This window comes from Pelophylax lessonae (genome assembly GCF_965119305.1).
Source record: "Pelophylax lessonae genome assembly, chromosome: 11".
In the NCBI taxonomy this organism is placed as follows: domain Eukaryota; kingdom Metazoa; phylum Chordata; class Amphibia; order Anura; family Ranidae; genus Pelophylax; species Pelophylax lessonae.
The window spans coordinates 80,232,251-80,255,267 of NC_138778.1; the positions used below are offsets into that span (position 1 = coordinate 80,232,251).

At 45.0% G+C, this 23,017-nt stretch overlaps 1 protein-coding gene across 1 annotated transcript in view; it reads left to right on the top strand.

Moving 5' to 3' along the window:
• COASY (Coenzyme A synthase) overlaps positions 1–23,017 on the top strand; it is a 634,994-nt gene that overhangs the window by 329,209 nt on the left and 282,768 nt on the right. The window contains exons 5-6 of the mRNA XM_082272521.1: positions 1,143–1,332; positions 3,515–3,579. Coding sequence (XP_082128647.1) covers positions 1,143–1,332; positions 3,515–3,579 — 255 coding nt within the window. The remainder of the gene's footprint in view (positions 1–1,142; positions 1,333–3,514; positions 3,580–23,017) is intronic.

Consider the following 23,017-nt stretch of genomic DNA (forward strand, 5'->3'; position numbering starts at 1 on the left):
GTAGATACCTCTTAGTCCTTTTCCCTCCTTTTTTTGGAGTTTATATCCAGCTCTACAACCTCTGACTGTGCGTCTACCCTTGGCCAGGGGCGGTTCGCTTGGTTGTCTAAATGGGGGAGCGGTGGCCTCCAATAATCCGTTTGTGCACCCATGGGTTTCCCCCTCCAGGGTTTCCCCCCTCTTCTCCCCCCTCTGTCCCGCCCCCCCTCCATGGAAAAGGGCGATTCTGAGTGGGAGTCTTTGGGTTATCAAACCCTGGTACCTCATTGTATCGATTACGGACCGGCACTGTATAAGTATACCCGGCCTCATACTGGGAAGGTCCTCGATATCCATCGCTCTCATAGCTAGTGTTAGTGTCAGTCTAAAAAGCGCAGAACCGCATAGTTAGAAATAACCCCTTGATTACCACACACACACACGCACATACACTTCCATTACTAGTATAGTGTTTGAAAAGATCAATATCTGATCTGATCAGAACTATACTAGCGTCCCCATAGTTTAGGGTTCCCAAAACACAGTGTTTGCACGATCAGCACTGATTCCGGCCAGCACCTGCGTTTAACCCCTCTGCCCAGCCCACCCCACCCAGGTAAGTGTAGTAATCAACAGATTACTGTCACTTGCAAAAACACTGTGGAGCCCCCCACCTGCCCAAACTACTTAGGGAGCAGCTGCAAGATAGTTTGGGACTTGGTGTCACCCTTATCCGGAAAGGGGTACCATTTGTACGTGGACAACTTTTACACAAGCGTGCCACTATTTAGTCACCTGCTCGAATTACAAATTGGCGCATGTGGCACCGTGTGACCTAATCGCCGGGGGTTCCCCCAACGGCTTGTAGCATCCCGTCTTAGTCGGGGGGAGAGAGCCTGCTTGAAAACCTGGATGCAGAAAACCTGGATGCCCGGATGCAGAAGTAATGGCTGCATATGTAATGAACAAATATGTCTGCCCTGTGTACGTAATTACAAGTTATACATTAAAACAAGGCTTTAAAAACTTTAGCACATGTTGATAAGATTATTTCCTTCAAGTTGATCACTTCTGCATGTTTATTCCCCCAAAAACAAGAAAGAAATGTCAGCGTGTTTGGTTATATGGTATTTTAAAAGTGAATTTGGTTAATGTTTCTGCAGGTGAACCGCAGTATCCCACCTCGGCCTTACATCATCGGTTTAACGGGAGGCAGCGGCAGTGGGAAGTCTTCTATTGCAAAAAGGCTGGAGGCCCTTGGAGCTGCTCTCATAGATTGTGATAAATTTGGACACCAAAGTTACAGGCCTGGAGGACCTGCATACCAGCCGGTCATTGATGAGTTTGGCTTAGGTATGTTGTGCATGAATGCAAGTCATAATTGATTTTTGTTTGCTCAAAGGTTAATTCAATTGAAAGCCCAGTTTTGGTTTAAATCATGAGTGTTAATGAACAGGTCAATATAATATGAATGAAGAATAATAGTAGCGCAAAAAGTCACTTATGATGTAACTCACAAATTGCATAAAATACAACCATAAATAGGGGGTGTTTAAAAACACTTCAATATAGGATAAAAAGTCCTTTAAAGTCCATAGACCGTCCAGGATAAAGTGATGTTGTTAATGGATCACCTTTTTCAACCACCACCAAGTGTCACACAGTAGAAGTGGCAACTCACCAGATATAGTGGCTCAGGTGTTCTCACACAAGAGCACAAAGAGCAGGAATCAAAGGTATTAATGATGGGTGTCAGAAAACAGCCTTGATCAATCCTTGCTGTATACACTAGATCCGATATCCCTTCCACAAACTCCACTCAGTATAATGGCCACATGCAAGGTAAAATGACTACAATAGTGAAGTACTATAAAACTCAGCTTTATTATAAAAAGAGAGAATTGCACTCACATATGTAGGAAAAAGTAAAGCTTCCATATAGCAATACACAGCGGTCAGGCAGGAATCCTCACACGAATAGCCTCCCGGGTTGACTCCACGCCAACCCCGATACTTCCGGGTGGGTCCTCTACCGTACCACGTGGTGTCGGATGCGTCGTCTGGTCACGCCCCGACGCGTTTCGTCATTTCCGACTTCAACTGGGGGCCCCCAGTTGAGGGCCCCCAGTTGAAGTCGGAAATGACGAAACGCGTCGGGGCGTGACCAGACGACGCATCCGACACCACGTGGTACGGTAGAGGACCCACCCGGAAGTATCGGGGTTGGCGTTGAGTCAACCCGGGAGGCTATTCGCGTGAGGATTCCTGCCTGACCGCTGTGTATTGCTATATGGAAGCTTTACTTTTTCCTACATATGTGAGTGCAATTCTCTCTTTTTATAATAAAGCTGAGTTTCATAGTACTTCACTATTGTAGTCATTTTACCTTGCATGTGGCCATTATACTGAGTGGAGTTTGTGGAAGGGATATCAGATCTAGTGTATACAGCAAGGATTGATCAAGGCTGTTTTCTGACACCCATCATTAATACCTTTGATTCCTGCTCTTTGTGCTCTTGTGTGAGAACACCTGAGCCACTATATCTGGTGAGTTGCCACTTCTACTGTGTGACACTTGGTGGTGGTTGAAAAATCTGATCCATTAACAACATCACTTTATCCTGGACGGTCTATGGACTTTAAAGGACTTTTTATCCTATATTGAAGTGTTTTTAAACACCCCCTATTTATGGTTGTATTTTATGCAATTTGTGAGTTACATCATAAGTGACTTTTTGCGCTACTATTATTCTTCATTCATGTTTTTCCAATTTATACGATATTTGGTGAAGTAGCAGCAGTTTGTTTGTTTTTAGCAGTTAACCAGCTGACTCCTCCAACAAGCGCAGAGATATCCTGCTTGACATACGTGTGTCCAGATATATATTTATAGGTCAATATAATACTCATTGAGTTGATCCAAGTGCTGAGATTGCTGGGTGTTGGCGCCACATCTTTGTGCTGCTGATTATCATTACTTTTTATGAATAAAGCCAAACATGAATTGCTAATTGGAATGCTGTAAGGGATGGGTGCTGATGACTGAGTTTTGTTTAAGGTATAAAAAGGAATGAGCCCTGGCACCCCCACAACCATACACATAAAAAACAAATGTGTCACAAAGTATAGTTTAGCATTTGTTGCTTGTTTATAAATATGTTACACAATAAATTAAAAGTAATGTTTTATACATATTGTTGCTGTGGTCCTAGATCTCATTCTTTTTTTTGTTATGTATTTGTTGCATGTCATATGACCTTAAGTGGACCCTGCAGCTTATTTCATAAAAGTGGTAGAATTATATAGCTAAGTATGGTTTTGTAAATAAGATTAGCGCCAGCAAATCAGCTATTACTTCTGTCATGTTCCAACCTAATAACACAGAATGCAACCCAAATGTCTCAGTAATAAAACAAGCAAAACTATGCCTTTTAAAGCAGGGGAATATAACTAATTAATGTGAAGTGACTTGCATGCTAACATTTCAGCATTCCACATATGTAGCTATCTAGTATTGACCTCTCTGACTTCTCAGATATCCTGTGTCCAGATGGAACCATTGACAGGAAAGCTATCGGCAGCAAAGTCTTTGGAAATAAGGTAAAATGGCTCACTTACATGGCTTTGAGCAATTTTTTGTGTACTGATTTGTATTGCACTCTCCCTTTACCCCTTGTTGACCACCCTGTAGCAGATTTACTGCTACATGGTGGCCATTTTGTGCAGATTTACTTATATATGTGATTCTGCACTTCTGTGTAGGGGCGCGTGCCGCTTCTGCTGTGATTAGTCACAGCAGATGCCAACCAATGACAGTCTGCCGACACCCGCTGATCGACAAGCAGACAGGCTGGATAGAGCTCTGCATATGCAAACAATGTTTCCCTGCAAAACAGGGAATACAATCCAGCATATCACTTAGTAAAAGCACTTGAGACTAAACACAATCACAGTGGTAAGGCACACAGTTCGTTCAAAGTATTTTATTAGAGTTATGTACATACAACAGATACAACAGAAGTGTAAGAAGGATACAACAAAAATGTAAAGAAGACAGAGTCCAAATATAGAGTGGGCAAATGGTATACAAGATATAGAGAGAGTCAATAAGCGATAATGAACAGTTAAGTATAATAATGTAGAAGTGGAAGTCAATGGGGTTGCAATAATAGGAATAGCGTGTCCGGGTCCTCCCTATGGGTCACCCTTAATGGGTTCAATTTGTGAACCCAGAAGAAGAACCGGTAATGGGAACCTTCCACAAATAAAGGCTCTTCGAAAACGTTACATATCTTGACTAATAAAAGTATCTCATAGAACATATGAAGAACAGCCTAATATAGCATGGCACGTAGTCATCCAATTGTTCAAAATAAACGAGGACTCAAATCTAGTAGAGAAAGTAAATTGTTGTATGGAAAGATTACTATAAACCAAATAATAATAAAAAAAAATAAAACGAAATAGAGGGAAGGAGAAGAAAACAGAAGGCCAGAAAGGAAAAAGAGTGGAAGATAGAGAAAAGAAGTGGGAACAATTATCGGGAATAAGGCAAGGCAGAAGGAAACAATATACTAGGATGAGTAGGAATGTTATCAAGAAAGTAAAACAGCTTCATTGAAGTCTGGGGGAAGCATCTTGGAAATCCAAAGTTTCCAAAGAATGTCAAATGTATTCAAAGTGCCATTATCCAAGGCCGACATCTTGGCATGTATCATCGAAATATTCACTTGTTGTTTAGTTTCACAAAAGTTTACGGACGAGGATTTCCATGCTTTGGCAATAGTCTGTTTAGCGGCTGTTAAGAGTTGCATAAGGAGTTTAAACTGAGTGCAAGAATGTCTGGTTTTGCATTTAAAAGTGCAATTGTTGGGTCTGGCAGTAGTGGCATATCAAACAGCTTAGAGGCCAGTCGAAAGACTTCTCCCCAAAAAGAGGAAACAATCGGACATAGCCACCAGGTGTGAAAGTGAGTACCAACCTCCGAATAGCCGCGAAAACAGAGTGCTGAGAGTTGTGGTGCAAATTTAGCCATTCTGGAGGGCACCAAATACCAACACATTAATACTTTATAAGAAGCCTCTAACGCAATAATGTTGGTGGAGGAGGATTTTGTATTAGACCATATAACCGACCATTCTGTGTTATTCAAAGGGCGACCCAGATCAGATTCCTATTTTACTACATAATCAGGGGGTCCTTCTTCAGGTTTAACAAGAAGTTGCAAGTATAGTTGCGAAATAAGGCCCTTAATGTGGGGTTCTTTATAGCAAACTCGTTCAAATGGTGAAAGCTGATTCAGAGGGCCAGTTCCGGATGGCAGCGGGAAAAAACATTTTTAATTTGTAAAAATCTAAAAAGTTCAGGGGAAGGGAGAGAAGTGGAAGCACCTAAATCCAGAAAAGATATAAAATCGGGTGCAGAGGGGGGGCGTGGCCGGCATCCTGAGGTGATGGACGCTTAGTTCTGAGCTCTGGATGAGCGGGATCGTTTAGGCGGCTCACAGCAACAGGGAAGGTAGCAAATTCATCCCTAAACACTTCTACTATTACCCCACAACTTTACTTTTCACATGGGGAAACGCAAGTCATGGGAAGGACCCGACAAACTTATACATTTCTTCAGTACAGCGGGGCCTCAGAGAAGTCAAAATGGCACCAGCCTCACAGCACTGCCACACAGACACACAGCAGCAGCTGCTGCTGTGTCTCATGAGACAGATTCCTTAAGGCAGGAATATACACAAGAGGGGAATGGTCACCCTGGCACCTTGATTTTCCAGAGCCCGGTGAAACAGAGTAAGCTGGACATTACAACTATTTAAGTGAGTACCTCTCTCTCCTCTATAATTACTCCACCTGACACAAATCTCTTTGGGGAAAAACTGGACGCTTTTCCCACTGCTGGCCAACCCATAATTGATTCCACAATGAAGGATATGCTTATTACACTGCGGGGAGCTTTGCAACATGACATGTCAAGCTTTATGAAACAAACTAAAGTTGAAATGGAAGCTCTGGGTAATAGGGTTGATCAAGTGGAATTTAATATGAGTGATTATGCTCAGGCTCACAATGAATAAGTAGATGCCCATGATGCTCTGTTGGATGAAATGCGCACCATGAAAATAAAAATGGCGGACTTGGAGGACCGCTCTGTAACGCTCTGGGGTTTGATTTAGTGAACTGGATTTGCAGCTGCAGAATTTCCACTCAGTAGTCTTGTAGAGATGTGTTGAATTACCTTATCCAACTCTCCTGACTCATCATAGTGGCTCAGCCTGCTTCAGTATGCACATACACAAACACTCAGATAAGATGTTGCTGGAGTGATAGATATCTATGCAATAGTATTGAGGTGATATACTGAAGGAATAGGCTTGAGTAGTGATAGCAATTAATGATAGGCACTCGGGTAGTAATGTTGCAGGAGCGATAGCAGATGGTGATAGATAGTATGCAGGAGGGTTAGCAATCATGTACAAGTAACAGGTGGTAGGTGATAGCAGATGAAGTGTACAGGAGATGCTAAGTTAATGCAAGGATATAAGTTACAGGTGGTAGTAGGCTCAAGAGCTAGCAATCTAGGTAACGATGCAGGTGATAGATATTGTATTGCATATATCCTAAAGTTAGCAACAGTTCTTAGTATGCAGGAAATAGATAGCATGTGACTAGATAGGAAGGGATCCCCTGCGGGGTACTTATCACTAGCTGGTAAGCGAGGTAAAGGATCAGGTAGCGAGGTAAAGGATCAGGTAGCGAGGCTCCGGTCAATCCAGGTATGGGGAAGATAGCTGGAGGATTCTGCAGCGTCAGACAGGCATGTATAACGAGCGGTTGCACGAACACCTTGTGAGTGCACAGCGTCGGTTGAAATAGCCGCTCAGAGCGGCGCCTAGTGATGACATCATCAGATGTTAGAGACATGCAGCTATATGCGTTCCACCTACCTGAATGGTGGAACGCAATGCGGAAGTAAGAGGCTAGAAAGGTACTGAAAGTACCAGGATCTTACAGTACCCCCCCCATAAGGCCGGCTCCAGAAGGCCTATAGCACTGGTCTCTCAGGGTATTTGGAGTGGAACCTTCGTATAAGCCTGGATGCGTGAACGTCAGAAGCATCCTACCAGGTGTCGTCTTGGGGTCCATAGTTTTTCCATCTGATGAGATATTGGAGTTTTCCTCTGTGGATACGAGAATCCAAAATATCCCTAATCTCAAATTCTTCTCCCCCTTGTACTGGAGGTGGAGGCGAGATGGTAGGTCTAATTCCTTGGTTGGGTATATGTGGCTTTAGTAGAGATACGTGGAAAATGGGGTGTATCTTAAGATCTGCCGGTAAAGTGAGTCGAACTGCAGCTGTTCCAATGAGTTTCTCGATTGGGAAAGGTCCCAAAAACAGATAAAGGGCGCCTATGAGGCGTTAAGTACCATGCATAGTATATTTTCAGAAATTGTTCCCAATGATCAATACATTTAGACAGTTTATAGTTGACCGTGATGGCCTTATGCCATTGTGAATCTGTAAAGGTCAATTAGAATTCAGATTCCCATTTAGTCCTACTTAGGCCCAATGAAGGTGCTTGAGTATTCATATACAAGTTGTAAAAAAAAAAAAAAGATATGCCCCGTGTGCCAGATATAGCGTGGCCCCTAAGGAAGTCCCATGCCGTAGCAGGCATGGAAACTGGATGGCGAGTTTGTTAGTTTTGTGAAAATGGCGAATTTGTGCGATTTTAAAGCAGTCTGCGGGGAGAGAGCTATCCTTAACGCTGAGCCAATAGTTGTGGCCATTTTTTTCCAATCTAACGTTGAGAAGGATGGAATGATCCATTCGTAAGCCCCCAATGGAATATCTAAGTTACGCCTTTCAAGGGTCTGATGGCGAATGGACAGTAAGGATCGCCAGGCAGTTAGTGTGGCCGTAATAGTAGGATGATGGGGATGCGGTGGGTCGAGGAGGACAAGGATGAGGCAGCTAATAGTGCCCCTAGATCCTGGAGCACTAGAAGGGATCTCTCCATGAAAACCCAAAGTTTGTCTGGTGGTTCCTGTAGCCAATATTGTATTTGGTCAAGGAGTGAGGCGGTGTGATAAAAGGGGATGTTGGGGAGCCCCGCGCCTCTGCGGGCTCTCTGGCTCACCAGCGTTTTAAGGGCCATTCTCGGTCTTTTGCCAGACCAGAAGGGTATTACATTTCGCAAAGAAACTAGATGGTAGTGATATTGGGAGGGTGCGGAAAAAATATAAGTTTGGGAAGAAGCTGCATCTTAAATGCAGCCATTTTACCTAGAAAGGATAGTTGTTCTTTATTTATCTGCTTCATATCATGTTCTATGTTACAGAGTAGAGGCGGGAAATTAGCCTCGTATAGTTCAGAGGTGGATTGTGTCAGCTGGATGCATAGGTAGGAAATGGTGCTATGTTCCCATTGAAAGGGGAATTGAGCTTTCAAATGAGCCAAGTTATCTTGGGTTAAATAAAGTGGGAGTGCTTGGCATTTGGTTGCGTTAAGTTTGTAGTACAATACTTGGCCAAAGGTGTCTATTACTTGTTGAACTTGGGCGAGAGATGTTTGTGGATCGGAAGGCGACAGAATAACGTCGTCTGCAAAAAGTCCTATTTTGTACTCCTGGTTACCTATTGTTATCCCTCTAATAAGAGGGTCTGCTCTAATAGCTGCCGCTATGGGTTTTGAAGGAAGTGGAGGTTTTGCTTGGAGTTTTTCTCGGCATGACCTTCTCTATCTGGCCGGCTTTGGCACTTTTGAACTTTGGAATAGATCTGATCCCTCCGAAGTACCAGACTATAGTACTCCACATCTTGTTTGCTGCTAGATTGACCATCACTCACCATTGGAAATCACCTGAGTCACCAAAAATTCAGGAACTTACTTCACGGGTAAACACACAATGTCATTTTGAGAAGTTACTAGCTGTTAAAGATCATAGAATGCCTACCTTTAGCAAACGATGGATTCACTGGTTAAAGCATCCTAATGCCGCTCCTGGTCTCAAGCCCAATTAGCCTGCTTTGATTTACTACCAAAGACTATTCCCTTTACTTTACCTTTCATGTATTCTCTGTTAGTGTCACAAATAACACCTTGTAGAACTATGTACATGTCAGTCTAATATATGGTAGTCCGCGGATGTTTAGCTGTCGGAGGGTCTGCCCCCTCCCCCCCAACTGGACACAGTGTGTACCCATTTGGGGTGTTCAGGGGGGTTGGGGGTGGCCCTATCAGAGAATGGCCATCAGCGACCCCATCTTATAAGTATTAATACTATTTGTTTATTTGGATTGCTTAATGCTGTAATGGCTTATCTACATGGGCATGAAGTTAGATTACATAACTGCACCTATGTGCTACTGGCCATAATATCAATGTTTTATGAGTTTGCTTTCCTCTGTTATTATTATGATTTCCTTCCTCTGTTATTATTATGATTTCCTTTTCCTGTTTGTTACTTTTTGAAATAATCTTAATAAAAACTCTTTAACAAGAAATCGGATGCAGAGACCAAATTGCAAAGTCTAGTTAGTCCCGATGTGACCCAGTTGCGGAAGGATGACGGGGATACCCAGGCTGGGTAGAAGGAAGGATTTCTAAGAAAGGGCAAAGAGCAAAGGGTTATGTGTTTATTGGAGGCCGTATGGTGTTTTCATTCTGTCCCAGATTGAAAGTGTGTGTGTTTGATAATAGGGTTGTGAATTGGTGAACGAGATTTGGGATTTAGCCATATAAGATTGGATATTGAGAGAGTATCAATTTCAGTAGATTCAATAGCAACTAACAATGGTATTTCCTGTGTTGTGTGGTATTTGGTGACCCGTGCAATCTGAGCAGCTATATTTATTTATTTATTTATTTCAGGTACTTATACTTTTACGCAGTGCTTTACATATACATTGTACATTCACATCAGTCCCTGCCCTCAAGGAGCTTTAATACAGGATCCAATTAACCTACCAGCATGTCTTTGGAGTGTGGGAGGAAACCGGAGTACCCGGAGGAAACCCACGCAGGAACAGGGAGAACATGCAAACTCCAGGCAGGTAGTGTCGTGGTTAGGATTTTGAACCAGTGACCCTCTTGCTGCTAGGTGAAAGTGCTAACCACTACACCACTGTGCTATATAGTAGGTAGGAATGTTTTCGGAAGGAATAAAGTCTTACTAGCAATCCTCGGTCTAGTACCACCCCAAGTGAAATTCAAAGTTTTCCGTTGTAAAATACGTAGAAAATGAGCTGGTATTGGTATCGGAAGGACTCTGAAAAATACAGAAATTTAGGAAGTATCAACATTTTAACAACTGCAATCTTTCCAAACCAGGAGAGGGGAAGAGATGCCAATATTTAAAGAGATCATTAATCTTTTTCAGAAAAGGGGGGTAGTTGGCCGAGAACAAACTAGATGGGTCAGCTGTAAGTTTAATTCCAAGATAAGGAAGGTGGTGTGAGGACCAGGAAAAGGGTAATGCGGACTGGGTCAAGTGGAGTTCTATGGATAAGGACATATTCAATGCTGTAGACTTATGAAGGTTCACATGTAGGCCTGAAATATTACTACATTTGTGCAAAGTATGAATCAGGTTAGGTGCAGAGATATGAAGGGAAGAGAGAAATAGAAGAACATCATCCGCAAACAAACAGTTTGTGGTGATAGCCCCTCAATTCGATCCTTTTAATAGACGGGTTTAGTCTGAGAAGTTGGGCGAGTGGTTTAATTAATAGGGCAAAAAGTAGGGGCGAAAAGGGACAACCTTGTCGTGCACCCCTTTTCACAGGAAAAAGTTCAGATTTGTATCCAGCGTATTTTATGTATGCTCTAGGTTCATTGTATAAGGCGGCCATCCATGTTAAAAAATGAGGGCCAAAACCCCATTTGCATAGGGCAAAATCCATGTATGACCAGGAGACCGAGTCAAAAGCTTTTTTTAATGTCTAAAGATAGGAAACAAGTGAGGATGTGTCTCTTTCTAGCAATGTTGGAAAGTAGTAACACCCAACAAATATTATCACCTGCTTGACGGCCAGGAATAAAACCTACTTGGTCTCTGTAAATAAGTTTTCCGATAATAATATTTAATCTTAAGGCTAGAATTTTTGCCAAGATTTTAATATCCAAATTTAAGAGGGATATAGGACGTTAGTTAGACCAGGTAGAGTCGTCAGTATGAGGTTTAGGTATTATGCATATGGAGGCTGTGAGAGATTCCCCTCTAAAGGATGCACCATATAGAAGGGAATTGAAAGCATTAGCCAAAAGAGGAGTCAAAGTAAAGGAAAACGTTTGGTAATATAATGTAGAAAACCCATCTGTACCCGGTGTTTTTTTCGGTTTCAACAATTTGATAGCTGCTAATATTTCATCTTGTGAAATGGGAGAATCTAAAAAATCTAGTTGTGGAGAAGGGATGGTAGGATGATTTAGGTCAGAGAAAAAGGAATTTGCTCGGTCAAGGTCGATAGAACCTCTGGAGTTATAAAGGGCAGCAAGATGAGATCTAAAGTTAGCTAGAATTTTAACAGGATTGCTAGAATAGGAATTGTCCGCTATCTTAAGTTTGATATGTTTAGAGGGATTATGAGCTTTATTTAGCATGCGTGCCACAAGGGTATCGGGCTTATTAGATTTAAGATCGATGTGGTGTCTAGCTCTAGTAGATTCCAATTATCGCTAAGGGTTTTACGTTCTTTTTTCAAATGCTAGATCTACAAATACCTATTAGTATCGGTTTATGTGCTTCCCATAGGGTTAAGGGTGAGGTTTCAGGTAGGGAATTATGAGTTTAATAGTCTGACAAGGCATTAGCTATTTTGGAGCGGTGAGTCGGTTTCTTAAGTAATATGTCATTCAAATACCAAATAGGGTCATGAGCTTTAGGGATGGCGGAAGCAAGAGTGGTGCAAACCGCACTATGATCAGTCCAAGGGATGTGGATAATGTTAGAAGAGAGGAGTTCTGAGAGCATACCAATGGAAAAAAAATATGATCAATACGTGAAAAGGAGTTGTGGGGATGAGAAAAATGTGGGAAATTCTTTTTAGTTGGATTGGATTCTCAGCAAGAATAGAACATGAAGTCAGCAAGGCTATATTGAGAAAGTAAACTAGACAAAGATAGGTGGTGCCTTATCTAGAAAAGGTGAAATTACCTGGTTCGAGTCCCCAGCCAACAGAAGTGTACCTATTTTATGGGAGTTTATTATTTGTAAAAGGTGTGATAGGAAGGGTAAAGGATTCTTATTGGGAGCATAATAAGAGACAATGGTGACAGCAGTGTCTAAAAGGTGCCCAGTTAAGATCAGGTAACGACCTTCAGGATCTTTTATTTCTTTAACGACTGAAAAAGGTGTATTGCGGGGAAAGGCTATAAGAACCCCACGTTGTTTAGTATCTGCAGAGGCTGTGTAAACCTGTGGAAATTTACAGTTTAAAAATTTGGGAGTAGAATGGATTGAGAAGTGGGTTTCCTGAAGGCACAGAATGTGGGATTTCAAGGAGGCAAAGGTACGGAAAGCTTTGGTACATTTATGCGAATTATATAATCCCTGCACAAAGAGCAAAAGAGAAGGGAGGAAAAAAAGGAGCAGAAAGGAGAAAAGAATAAAAAGTGATAATAAAAGCATATAGTAAAATAAAGACATATAAATCGCATCCCTGATTTTTAGGGTGTCCCTCACTGAGGATATCAAAGCATCTACCAGTGCCTTTTCCTTTTCCAAGTGCCTTTTCCTGTGCCTGAATGCGGGGTCACATCCTCCAAAAGGGGGTCTGCGTCGCCGGTGACCATATCGCCCTCAGAATCTGTGGTCTGAGATGAGACAGGCGAGGGCCGAGGGCGTTTTTTAGTAAAAGTTGCCGCAATAACTTTGTCCATTTTTCTGGACATTTCTTGCATCACAGACAAAAAAGTCACATCAAGAGCATTAGAAGCGGGCCTCAACGATACATCGGGGGTCACAGACAAAAACTTGGGGAATCATACATAGTTACATAGTAGTTGAGGTTGAATAAAGACAATAGTCCATCCAGTTCAACCTGTGTAGGTGTGTGTGACCGTAATCATCTCTCATACCCCCTTATGTTCTGATCCTTGAGATGTATGTCCAAGAGTCTTTTGAAAGTAGCCATACTTCCCGCAGAAACGACCTCTTGTGGTAGAGAATTCCATAATCTTGTAGCCCTATGAGTAAAGAACCCCCCTGCGTTGCCTGAGGTTAAAACGCTTCTCATCTAATTGCATTGTATGTCCTCGCGTCCTCATACAATCCTTGTGACTAAATAGCTTTTTTTCTATGCTGAGATCACTATTGAGGTATTTGTAAATTGCTTTCATTTCCCCCCTCTCAGGCGTCTCTTCTCCAGGGAGAATAAATTAACTGATTGTAGACGCTCTTCATAGTCAAGGTCCTCCAATCCCCTAATTAGTTTAGTTGTAAAAGATCTAGATAAAGAACCAGAGGTAAATACCTTTGCAGAAGGGTTTTTGTATAAGGTCATTATGGCAGGCCTGAAATGCCGAATTTATATAAGACTCTGTCCAGGTACTGCCAATGGACTTTTCCGCGTCCAAACTAAGGAGCACGGAAGGCAATTGACGGGTCCCAGCCTGCTGAATTAAATTAATCATCCTCCTAGGGCTGTTCGGTGCTTGTCTGCCTTTAACAAAGCCGACCTGTTCAGGACTTAGAAGAGTCGGGGTAATTTCCAAGAGCCTATCTGCGAGTACCTTTGCGTATATCTTCATATCAGAATTTAGTAAAGATATAGGCCGGTAGTGTTGAGGGAGAGTGGGGTCTTTCCCTGGTTTCGGTAGAGTAATAATAATAGCTTCCATCATTTCCTTGGGAAATGCTTGGTGGAGACTGCTTTATTAAAAAGATTAGACAAGTGAGGAGTGAGAATGTTAGAGAACGCTTTATAATACTCTAAGGACAGGCCGTCTGTGCCTGGCGCTTTATGGGATGGAAGATCTTTAATTACCTTGGTGATTTCTTGAGGGTCTATAGGTCTATTTAATAATTCTAGGGTCGATGCATCTATTGCAGGTAACCTCAATTTGTCCAAAAATCGCAAGGAGCCTCTGTATCCTTTGGATCTCTCAGGGCAAAGAAATCAGCCAAGGTTTTCCCTTGTCCCGAAGTCTTGTCCGCCTTAGTGGAGAAACAATAGCGGCGACCTAATTGCACGCTTGCAATTCCCAAACGTTTGGCTAGAAGCTACTCGTTGCAGGAAGAGATCTTACGCAAATGGACGGTCCCCCCTCAGGTGGACCCCAGATATGCGGTATTCACAAGGTAATGGTTTTACCGGTGGCAGAATCCTCACCTCTCCCTTTTCCAGTTGACAGACATATTGAGGTCTTATCCCAACACCTGTATACGGTAGTGGGATCTGTTCTCCCCGTTACCATCATCTGCCCTGGAACCTGCTGACCAATTATCGCAGATTCTGCAATTCGTATGTGATGCTAACCTGGACGTTCTTCTGCTCGCAGCCAGAGCGTCAGTGGTAAGTGTGCTCATCAGACAGGAGATCTGGCTAAAGTCCTGGTCAGCCGACCAGGCTTCTAAGAAGCTTTTGGCAGATCTTCACTTTCAGGGTGATTGCCTTTTCGGTTCCTCCTTGGGGGACTTGATCAAGATGGTCACTGGGGGAAGGAGCACACTCCTTCCTCATCCAACTAAGGGTAAGTCTCCCTCGCGTAAGTGAGGTCCTTCCTTTACAGCCCAGAAGCGTCTTTTTCGTGCAACCGTGTCGTAGAAAACCAAACACACTTCGGGCGGAAAAGGATCCGGGAAACGGCTGGTAAGCCGAAATCTTCTGCCCCCAGCACCTCCAAGCAGGCCCCTTCTTCTGCCTAGAGGGAAGACAGCGCAGCGCCTTCTAAGTGCAGCAATCCACGGCCTGAGGAAGGAGCACATGCTCCGATAACGCGTCGCCGTAGCATCCCGCATCACCACCAGGAGTGACTCCAGGATCCCAGGACCCACGAGTGCCAGCGTTCCACCAGTTGATGAGGAGCCCACGGACACCACCGAGGCCATCCCTGTACACACGGAGGAACCCCCTGCCGCTCTCACCGGGATCCACTGCCTCCACCACGAGGACCTGCTCCAGTGATGCTCCTGATGATCAACATTACTTGACAAACTGCATCTTATTCACCGACTAAATGTGAGCGTAATACTGCTGCACATACTTCAATAAATGTCTTGCTGCACTTAGAAGGCGCTGCGCTGTCTTCCCTCTTGTCTCCCCCAGAGATCTCTTCTGTCTCTTCCGCCGGCAGCCGCTACAGTGGACAGCTACCCCCTGAACTGTTTGGGGGTCCCCCCACCCCTGGTGTTTCCCTTCTCCCCCTCCCCCGGGTCCCCAGGACCAGACTTTTTTTTTTTTGAGACCTCTTCTTGCGCCAATTCACCACCAAACCATTGTCCCTTCTTCTGCCTGAAGGGGCACCCCACCCACTTCAGGGGTGGGGGGGGCGTCTCCATTTCTTCCCGGATCCTTGGACCTCACTGTTGCACAACAGGTGGGTCCATGAGGTAATTCCGTCCGGGTACAAGATAGTTTGTTCCCGTCCGCCAGACAGAGTTTTTCACTCCATTCTTTAGCTGTCCCCAGACTGCCTTGTGGGGCTGTAGGAAACGATCACAAGGCGTGATTGTACCAGTTCCTCATCAGGAACGCTTTAGAGGGTTCTATTCGAACCCATTTATCGTTCCATGGAAGGAGGGCAAATTGCATCCAATCTTGGACCTCAAAACTCTGAATTGCTTTGTGCGCGTCCAGAAATTTTGCAGTCCCTGAGGTCAGTGGTGGCGTTCTTGCATCAGGGGGACCTGCTGGCCTCAATCGATATCAAAAAGAAGAGGGGAGAAGCGCTCTAAGTGCAGACAATTTATTGCAGATAAGGCAGGTTATATACACTCACTAGACGTGAAGAATAAAAAGCTGTGTATGTCCAAGCAATCCTGCAGCCATCCTCTGGAGGGTGTCCTCTGTTCACAGGAAGCCGTGTGCAGTTCCAACACTGGCGGTGGGAGGAAAGGAAGCCGGCTGTCTCCCACAACATCAGCGGTGAGCGATCAAGCGGTTCAGGTCTGCGGCTACGTGGTGCGGATGATGGATGGAGGCACTCTCACAGACAGGGATGGTGGGATCTGTCCAATGTGTTACGGCATGCACGACGCGTTTCTGAGCATGCGCGGGGTCATCTACACCCGGCGCGCTCTTTCATCAGGTGCTAGAGTGCCGTAGTCTCTGTGGGGCTTTTGTAGTGCTGAACAGGAAGATAATTGAGCACAGCTGAAACAAGGGGATGGCAACCGCCCAAAGTACTGAGCAATAACCTAACCAATCAGGCATTTTTGTAGCTGTGGTGGAAATTAAAAACGACTTGGAAGTGGAGTGTGATCGGTCGGCTGCCCTTAGATACACATGTATGAGGGCTAGACAACCACTTATCACAATAAATAGCAAACAGTTAGGCAATAAAAAATATAGGGGTAAGCCCGGGTTCATCAAAGCATATGAAGAACATATAAAACATTCCAGGTTTAAGAAGGAGACTATCATTAAAATGTAAAAATTGAGATAAAAAGCATATTTAAAAGGTATATTTCAAGAACAAATGCACAGTATATCGCTTATGTAGTGACGGAATGATACCCATACAGGCTGTGGTATGGAGGAACATATAAACGAATAAAACAGAAAAAAGGGGGGAGGGGGCTAAAGGGACTCATGTATTGAATAAGAAAATAGATAGAGGATGGATATAAAACACCATATGTAGGTATGCATATGTATACCATAATAATTTTGTTTTCTGTAAAAAAGATTTTTATATGGATTACCACCTAAGATACCCCTCATACATGATGTATAGCAAAATAAGCCTTCTGATTTCTCAGTAGGTAAGACCATACAAACTTATATAAAAAAACCATGACCAAAGTGTATATATTTATATATTGGGAAAAAAACGTAAAAAAGGTTTAAGATTCATCTATTATGATGCGATGAAGGAATACGTTTACTCAGAGTGTATTAGAGACCAACAGAGAACCCTGATTATAATTATAGGATAGTGTGCACATCTAATTCTTCATTTAACCCTCGAGGAGCGAGAACATCTAACGTGTAAATCCAAAAAGTCTCTCGCATACATAATTTGGAAAAGCGTTCTCCCTCCGGCAAGTCTTTCGGAATGGATTCGATAACCCAAATTTTTAATCCCTCAGTAGATTTTCCATGAATTTCTGAAAAATGTCGTGGGACACTATGAAGGTCACATCCACCTTCAATGAGACGGCGGTGTTTGGCGAATCGTTGTCTGACTGGTCTGATGGTTCGACCTACATAGAGCAACTGGCAGGGGCCTATCAGACAATACACCACATACTCAGTGGAACAGTTGAAAAAGTTGTCCAAGACATAGGTTTTGTCGTTATGTGTAAAGTCCTTTTGACCGTGTCGCACAAAACTACACATTTTGCATAACTTTTTACGGCAAGCATGCATGCCTTTCAGGGGGATCATCCATGACAGATGATTAGTGACCTTGATGTTCTTTAATTTGCTGGGTGCTATTTTGTTTTTCAAGGTAGTAGCCCTCCTATAAGTCACTTTTGGCTTGTCCAAAATGACCGAGTTCAAGTGGGGGTCTTCTTTAAGGATGTCCCAGTGTTTTGATAGGATTTTTTCCATTTTTCTATACTGACAATGGAACCTAGTGACAAAACGAACAGGATGATGTTCGCTCTTGGCCCTAGAGCTAGGATGTTTTCCTGGAAGATAGGCCTCATAGGCTGAGTTTACCAGATCGTCGGGGTAGCCCTTCTCTGAAAATTTTTTCTTAAGGTGTTCACTTTGAGTTAAATAATCTCCATCTCTGGTACAATTCTGTCTAAGTCGACAGAACTGGCCTTTTGGTATATTTTTCGTCCATTGGGGGTGATGGCAACTCTTATAATGGAGATATGAATTACCTCCCGTGGGTTTGATATAGTTTTTAGCATGTATCTGATGTAACTCATGTCCCAATTCCGCGCATGCTCAGAAACGCGTCGTGCATGCCGTAACACATTGGACAGATCCCACCATCCCTGTCTGTGAGAGTGCCTCCATCCATCATCTGCACCACGTAGCCGCAGACCCGAGCCGCTTGATCGATCACCGCTGATGTTGTGGGAGACAGCCGGCTTCCTTTCCTCCCACCGCCAGTGTTGGAACTGCACACGGCTTCCTGTGAACAGAGGACACCCTCCAGAGGATGGCTGCAGGATTGCTTGGACATACACAGCTTTTTATTCTTCACGTCTAGTGAGTGTATATAACCTGCCTTGTTATCTGCAATAAATTGTCTGCACTTAGAGCGCTTCTCCCCTCTTCTTTTTGTCTATACAGATTCTTCCTTCTCATCTGTGGAAGAGCAGCTCAGTGCCTACGGACTTTATCCCTTTAGGATCATCCACATATTTATGGTATCTCATTGTCCCCAATTGAATTGTACCATTCCATGCTTATGTTCATTTGTAGTAACATCCCATTTATTGTCAGTGCCTTTTTTTCCTTTTTCCTTCTCCCTTACCCCCCTCCCCCACTTCCCCCTCCCCCCCTTCCCTGTTTTCAGCTGCTCATTAGATTTGTTCATCTACCTCTCATATGCTGGAGGTCTTCTTAGCACTCTGTGTTTTGTTTTTTCAATCGATATCAAGGATGCCTATCTTAATGTCCCTATTGTCCAGGGTTATCAACGATTCCTCCACTTCGCGGTGGGCAAGGACCATTTTCAGTTTGTGGCGTTACCATTTGGTCTCGCCTCTGCTCCCAGGGTCTTCACCAAGGTGTTGGCCCCTATCCTGGCTCTGCTATGACAGAGAGGAATAGCGATTCTGGGGTACCTGGACAATCTTCTTCGCCAAGCGGACACGTCTGTGACATTGGAACGGGATTTGGAGGTGACCATTCACACTCTGAAGCATTCGGTTGGAATCTCAACCTTCAGAAATCTGCCCTGGTTCCAACAACCAGACTGGAGTGTCTAGGGATGATCCTAGATTCAGCTTTGGCAAAGGTTTTTCTACCTCCTGTGAAGTTACAGAAGTTAAAAGAAGCAATTATGTTGCTGCTGGCCTGCGACCTGGTATCTCTCAGGTCATCTATGCTGGTGCTGGGCCTGATGGTGTCCTCCTTCGATGCCATGCTCAGGCCCACACAAGACTTTTGCAACAGGAGATCCTTGTCAAATTGGTTAAGGATCTCTATCCCTGGATAGTCTGATTCGTTTGAGTCGGAGATCCAAGGACTCCCTGAATTGGTGGCTCAGCTCTCCGAATCTTCTCCACGGGAAATCCTTCCTTCCAGTATTCTGGATGGTGGTGACGACAGATTCCTGTCTGACCGGTTGGGGGGGACTGCTGGGCACCCTGAATGTTCAAGGGACCTAGACGTTGGAAGAGTCCAAGCTCCCGATCAATTTTCTGGAACTGAGAGCAATCAAGTTGAGCCTGTTCCACTTGATGGACAATCTCAAGGGGTGTTCTGTCTGAGTCCAGTCCGACAATTTCACAGCCTTGGCGTATGTCAATCATCAAGGGGGCACCAGGAGTGCCCTGGCGGCTCTGGAGGTAGCTGAGATCCTGCGCTGGGCAGAGGACTACGCCCCAGCCCTATCCGCCGCGTACATTCCCAGCGTAGACAATTGGCAGGCGGACTACCTGAGTCGTCAAACCCTGGATCAGGGAGAGTTGTCCCTGCATCCAGAAGTGTTCCACCAGCTGTGTCTCCGGTGGGGGACCCTGGATGTGGACCTGTTCACCTCCAGACAAAACAGGAATGTTTCAAAGTTTCTGGCTCGGTCCAGAGATACTCTGGCCGTTGCAGTAGACGCCCTGGTGGCTCCCTGGAGCCAGCACGAGCTAATTTATGCGTTTCCTCTGCTGACACTTTTATCTAGCCTGCTACGCAGGGTCGAGTTGGAGGGGACTCCGGTAATTCTGGTGGCTCCAGATTGGCCCCGGAGATCTTGGTATGCCGACGTGATTCGGCTGAAGGTCGCAGGTCTGTGTAGACTTCCTCTTCCGGGTAGATCTTCTATTTAACCACTTAAGCCCCGGAAGATTTTTACCCCCTTCCTGACCAGGGGGTATTTTGCGATTCAGCACTGCGTGAATTTAACGGACAATTGCGCGGTCGTGCGACGCTGTACCTAAACAAATTTGACATCCTTTTTTTCCCCACAAACAGAGCTTTGGTGGTATGTGATCACCTGTGCGATTTTTTGATCATGCGCTATAAACAAAAAAAGAGCGTCAATTTTGCAAAAATAGCAATATTTTTCACATTTTTTTTATATGAAATTCCCCAAAAACACATTTTTGACACTTTTGGGGTTACCAGTGACATTACTGCAGTAATCAGTGCTATACATATGCACTGTTACTGCAAAATGACACCGGTAGTGAAGGGGTTAACTTTATTTGAGAGGGAGGGGCTGTGTGTGTCCCTAGGGGCGTGATTCTAACCGTGATTGGCTGTCTGTTGAGCTGTAGAAACAGTGATCAACGGTCCTACATAGTAGAACCGTGTGATCATAGTTTCTACACAGGGGAGAATGACAGGCGGCTTGTTTACACTAATCGCCTGACTTTCTCCCTCTGCAGCGGCGATCGCAGAGTGACCGGCAGACATCGGGTTCGCTGGTCACACGCGCGGGGGGGTCCGTGACCACGCGGGAGCGCGCCTCCGGCGGCGCGCGCTCGCTCCCTAGACCCTCACAGGCTAGCGACGTAGATCTACGTCACTTTGCCTGTGAGGGGCTGACTGCCGACGTAAATCGTCGTTAGGCAGTCGGCAAGTGGTTAAGGGTCTGATCTTCCATCCTGCTTTACAATCACTTGGCTGTTTAGAGCAAGGTGTTAAAGGACAGGGGTTTGTCCAATTTTGTGATCCCTACCTTTCTCAAGGCTAGGAAGTCCACTTTGGAGAAGATTTATCATCGTACGTGGAAAGCGTACATTGCTTGGTGCGAATTGCTGAAGCTGCATCCTAGATCCTTTGCTATCAGCCGGATCCTGACATTTCTACAGAAAGTGGTTGACCAACGTTTGGCTTTGGGCACTCTTAAGTGTCAGATCTCGGCCTTGGCTGTGTACTTCCAATGCCCTTTGGCTACGCACTCTTTGATTCGTACGTTTCTTCAGGGGGTTTTTCATTTGGCTCCCCCCAGGGAGTTGCCTTTTTTGTGGCTATCACCTCTGCGCGCAGGGTTTCTGAACTAGCGGCGCTATCTTGCCGCTCTCCTTATCTAGTAATACACAGGGATAAGGTAGTGTTACAGCCTAATCTGTCGTTTCTTCCTAAGGTAGTTTCAGACTTCCATCTGAACTAAGACATAGTGCTTCCGTCACTCTGTCCGAAACCTTCACATCCTAAGGAAATTGCCTTGCATTGCTTGGATGTGGTTTGGGCGATACGGGTGTATCTGGAGACTACTGACTCCTTTTGTAAGTCAAACTCTCTGTTTGTGAATACGGATGGACCCCATAGGGGTCAGGCTGTGTCTGCGGCGACCATCTCTCGATGGATCAGACAGACGGTGGTGAAGGCGTATTCTCTTAAGGGCAAGGTTCCTCCTTTTCCCTGTCACGGCTCACTCTACGTGGGCGTTGAGTGCCTCTTGGGCTTTCCCCCATCAGGCGTCAGTGATGCAGGTTTGCAAGGCGGCCACACTTGGTCATCTGTACATACGTTCACCAAGTTTTACAGAGTGGATGTGTTAGCATCCTCTGATGCGTCCTTTGGCCGCAAGGTTTTACAGGCGGCCTTTTAAGGGGCAGTCTACCATACTTTTCCTTCTCCTTTATGGTTTTGCTACAATTGAGCCCCAGCTGTTGCTTGTTGGGCTCCATGTTATATAGTTGGCTATGTTAGCCGTGGAAATTGCATTCTTTTAAGTTTGTTCTTTCCCCACCCCTCAGTGGTTACCGCTTTTGAAAGTCCCATCCGTCTATGATTTAAAGCAGCAGCTACGTCCATCTGTGGACTTTGGATTTTACAGTAAGTAAAAATCCCATTTTTCTATATAGTTTATTTTTATCAAGATTTTTTCCTGTGAGATCTACAATCAACTAAGCCGGACTGGGTGACGGGCTCGATATATAGATCCAATGGTCACCCCAGCCGGCCAGCAAGAGCGTGCAAATCCCAGCAGAGCACTAGGCGGGCTGCGTCATAGTCCCACCGGACAGGGACTGACCCTGCGAGTTAAACGTCTCGCCAGGTCGCATACAGTCTAGGCCCGCGTCATTCCTATTGGTCGACAGCCCACTTCGGTGGAGAGGGGTTCAGTCAGGAGATGGCAACCGCCGGTTCCAGGTATGGTAATTGTTCCCCCCCTCTCCCCCTGGTGGGTTTTGGGGTGGACGCGGGCCCCTCCTTAGGATGGTCGATCCCTGGGTTCCCCTCTGTCCTTTCACGTCCCCCCTACCTGTCCCCCTTCTCCCCTCACGTACTGGGGCTATGGGACGCTTGAAGCTACCTGGGGGGGGGTAGGGACAGGGCGTCATGCCGATGGTGGGGGCGGGGGGTGCGCCGCCGGCGACCGGACGATTGATCGCGCGGGGAGGGACTCGTCTGTCACCACCAGGGCCCTCCATCCTGTCGACCCCATCCAGGAGGCTGGGGAGTCCACTCAGGGGTCCCCAGAAGCTCCGCAGGCTGCGGGGACCGCCATTTTCTTGTAGCCCATGTGCTAATAAGACCGGCGGCCATGTTTGTGTAGCCTGGTGGCCATTTTGCAGTGGATTCTATTTGAAATCAATGGCGGCCATGTTTTTGGAGTCCCTAGAGGCCTTTTTTTTGGCAGTGAAGCCCCTCCTTTATACCCTAGTGTTGACATTGAGGTTTCCTACACACAGATTGATGCACACACGTGCTGTACAGACATTCTGGGCCTTCCTGGTGCATCTCTGGTGCGGGTGCAGAGTCTGGGGGGTCTCTCTCTCTTTGCTGGGGGT